General features: G+C 36.9%; 1 protein-coding gene across 1 annotated transcript; it reads right to left on the reverse strand.

Annotated features, from left to right (window-relative positions):
• Nucleotides 1-209: 209 nt before the first annotated feature.
• LOC139895891 (receptor-like protein kinase THESEUS 1) lies at nt 210-3,169 on the reverse strand. Its single transcript, XM_071878435.1, has one exon. The coding sequence runs from the start codon at nt 2,909-2,911 to the stop codon at nt 416-418; it is 2,496 nt and encodes an 831-aa protein (XP_071734536.1). The 5' UTR covers nt 2,912-3,169; the 3' UTR covers nt 210-415.
• Between the last annotated feature and the right edge of the window lie 458 nt (nt 3,170-3,627).

Here is a 3,627-nt window from a genome sequence, read left to right on the forward strand (position 1 = left end):
TTATCGCCAGTTATCATTTGTTATTAGAGTTTTGTACTTTTGTATGTATTATCAAATAATAAGTGCAATATTGCGATGTTTATTGATCAAATCCAGTTATTAGCTGCAGAACAATGGTTCAAAATAGTGTATCAAAAAGTTGAAAGGCTAAACATGTAACCACATGGACCATTGAACATGTTCTTAAAACTTCTTCTTAGACACCTCTAAAAACATGACCATTTGCATCTAAAAAACACAAAGTGAAATTTCCTAATATATTCATACAAAATATATCCTAAGTACCTTACTACCTATATATTCTATCACAAAAATAAACATACTCAATTAGTTTCAACTATATAAATAAATAACAACTGAGCATACAAAACAAATCAAGTATATAAATTAACCAATCAAGCCTGTACTTGCACTATCAATCTCTCATGGTGCCATTAGACTCCAGATCGCTAATGGACTCGAAATCAAGACTCTCGACATCAGGTATTCGGTCTGGAATGTCCGAAATACCCCTCATACTATCACCATCACCACAGTTTGTATCACCATTTCCATTACAAGCCTCCTGCAACTGCAGAGCATACTCTAAATTCCACAAAACATCACCCATTGATGGCCTTTCATTCCCATTTTCATTTAAACACTTCTCAGCAGTTTCACTAAACTTTCGTAACGATTCAAGATTCACACTACCCATTAATTTTTGATCCATAATCTTCTCTAAATCACCTTTCTTTTGCCAATTCATACCCCATTCTGCTATATTCACTTGTTCTCTTGGTAATGTAGGGTTTATAGCAGGCCTTGCACACAAAACCTCTAACATAACCACCCCAAACGAATATACATCCGATTTTTCAGTTAATTGTTGTCTACGAAAGTATTCGGGATCAAGATACCCAAAACTACCCTTCACAGCAGTACTAACATGTGTTTGATTCAAAGTGGGCCCGAATTTCGACAGCCCAAAGTCAGCAACTTTAGCTTCAAGATTCTCATCTAACAATATATTGGTCGTTTTTACATCACGATGTATGACGGTTTCCGAAACACCCGTGTGAAGATAATGCAACCCTTTTGCAGCACCAATTAATATCTCAAGCCGTTGTTTCCAAGTCAAAGGGGGGAGGTTTGACCCGTACAAGTGTCGTCTGAGGGGCCCACCCGCCATGAACTCGTAAACGAGAATCATTTCGTTTAGTTCTTCACAGTAACCGATTAATGAGACCAAGTGTCTGTGACGAAGTTTTGACAGCATCTCAATTTCGGTCTTGAACTCAACTAAACCTTGTTGAGAACTCGGGTTACCTCGTTTTACTGCTACAACGAGCCCGTTTGCAAGTACGCCTTGGTACACCTTACCGAACCCGCCTGCACCTATTAGCAAACTTTTATCAAAGTTTTTTGTTGCTTCACGAACTTCGGAAAACGATATAGTTTGACCTAAACTAGGTGAAGCTGAGGTGGAACCATAAGTGTTTGATGAAAATTTGGTTGCTGAATTACCTACATATGTTGGAATAGGCGACCACCGTGTGTTTTCTTCTTTTTTTGGTTTCTTTTTGTGACGACAGCACAAGAAAAACATGAGCGATATAAGAAACACCACAACGATTAAAAAACCGCCACCCAAGCATGACAAAATCACAATCATCGGTCTTATTTTTTTGCTTTTCTTTTTGTCATTTGACTCAAAATTTATAGCCAGTTTCCCATCAAGACTGTCACTAGGATTGCTCATTTTCATGATCTCCAAACCGTTTAAAAGTGCAGTTGGTAAATAACCAGTCAAATGATTCGGGCCAACTTGAACCAAAATTGTATCCGAACCCATTGACATATTGGTGAAAAAATCAATGAAATAAGCAGAGGATAACCCTTTCGCCCTTTGTGAAACATCAAGCGATTCAATAGCAGATTGATTGTTTATATAAACATTAAACACCAAATCGTGTAATCTCGACCCGACAATATCACAAAAATGCAATCTTATAAAGTAACCAAAGCTTTCTTCAACTTCAAACCGCCACGAAATATTAAACCTTTGGTCATTAACATTTGCATCAGCCATTTCATCAGCAGTTGCATAAACCCAATTTGGAGCAATGTCACTTGTAACCCCATCATGATATTGAATTGAATTAGGGTTTACAGAAACGTTACGAACAGCAGCCGGATTAACTAAAAAAGATTTATCCGATTCCCATTTTCGCCAAAAAGAATCATTGTTGGGTGGTAAACTATAACCACCCATGTTAATCCTATAAACTGTCTCAAAACCAACATGAGTTGGAAACTCATGAGCAAGCCCTAACGGAATTGGAATCACTTTCGAGCTAAACTGATCATCAGGAACAGAAAGAATTTCGATTGCGTTAATGAAAGCAACCGAATTATCCCAAGGCAATAATCCCAGAACCAATCTCCCTGAATTTGAACCAGTAACTTCAATTACATATTCTTTCAAAAGATGGTAACTTTTATTACCCCTAAAGAATGAAAACTCATGAATTAAAGTAATCCCATTTGCTTCAACAGAGAAAACAGCAGAACTTAGGTCAAACTTGGTATTGTTCAAAGGGTAAAAATGTATTCTTACCCAATGTCTACCAATTTTCTTGGTACTAAAAGTATAGATTGAACTACTGGTGAAAACCCTAGCAGAAGATAGAATTGTGGGGGCGCCCTTTTCAGAATTTGTAATAGTTGTGTTTGAAATAGGTGAAATGCTGACGTGGGAATTACCTAAATCAGATTCAAAAACCCTACCATCTTCTAATTCAACTGGGTTATCTTGCCCACAAGAAATCAAGAAACTGTCAATATGATGTGTATTTGTAGCACAGATTACATATTGGATACAAAGACAATGTAATAAGGCATAAAGATTGAATCTTTTTGAATAACTCATTGTTTGTGAGGCTCTTAAGTAGTAAAGATTTGAAATTCAATAAAGTTAAAGGTTATGTTTTGAGCATACCTGATGGACATTGTCGAAGGAACAAAGAAAAGGACATTAAAGGGATGTTTTAGGAGACAGGAGAGAGATACCTGGTTACAAATTGCAGGTGGGGTTGGGGGTAGTAAACCCAGCCACATGAGGGAGGATATGAGATGTGGATTAAAGAGGGGGGTTTATGGGTGGCAGCTGGGAAGACTCCCCACACTCCAGTCTTTCAATAGCTGTTGCTCCAAATTTCATATGGTTACTTGTAAATATTTTATATTCTGTTTTAGGATAATGTCATTTTGCAAAATGTTAATAGCTGTAAACTTGAAAGGTACGTGAACATTAGTACTACTATGATATTATTTCACTCTCGAAGACCTTTGCAAAACACCTTGTATCGAGCCGTTGCGACCGCCTGTTGCGACGGTTTGGTGACTAGCCCGTCCCGTCTCGGAAAAAACCGTCTAATATAACTCAAAATTCGGGTCAAAGTTGAAAAAAATCAGGTCAAAGTCTCTCAAAATTCGGAAAAGTCAGAAAGTCGGTAAAATCGGTCAAATTTGTCGTATTTTAGTTTGAATTTTCTGTATTATATTAACAGTGATAGCGATTATGGGTACAAATTAGTCAATTAAAGTTTTTGACTTTAAAATATGTACACATATATACATTTATAT

The sequence above is a fragment of the Rutidosis leptorrhynchoides genome, chromosome 3 (assembly GCF_046630445.1).
Source record: "Rutidosis leptorrhynchoides isolate AG116_Rl617_1_P2 chromosome 3, CSIRO_AGI_Rlap_v1, whole genome shotgun sequence".
Taxonomy (NCBI): Eukaryota; Viridiplantae; Streptophyta; class Magnoliopsida; order Asterales; family Asteraceae; genus Rutidosis; species Rutidosis leptorrhynchoides.

Coding starts and splice junctions, on each gene's coding strand:
- LOC139895891 (XM_071878435.1), bottom strand. CDS start 2,911: ATGAGTTATTCAAAAAGATTCAATCTTTATGCCTTATTACATTGTCTT.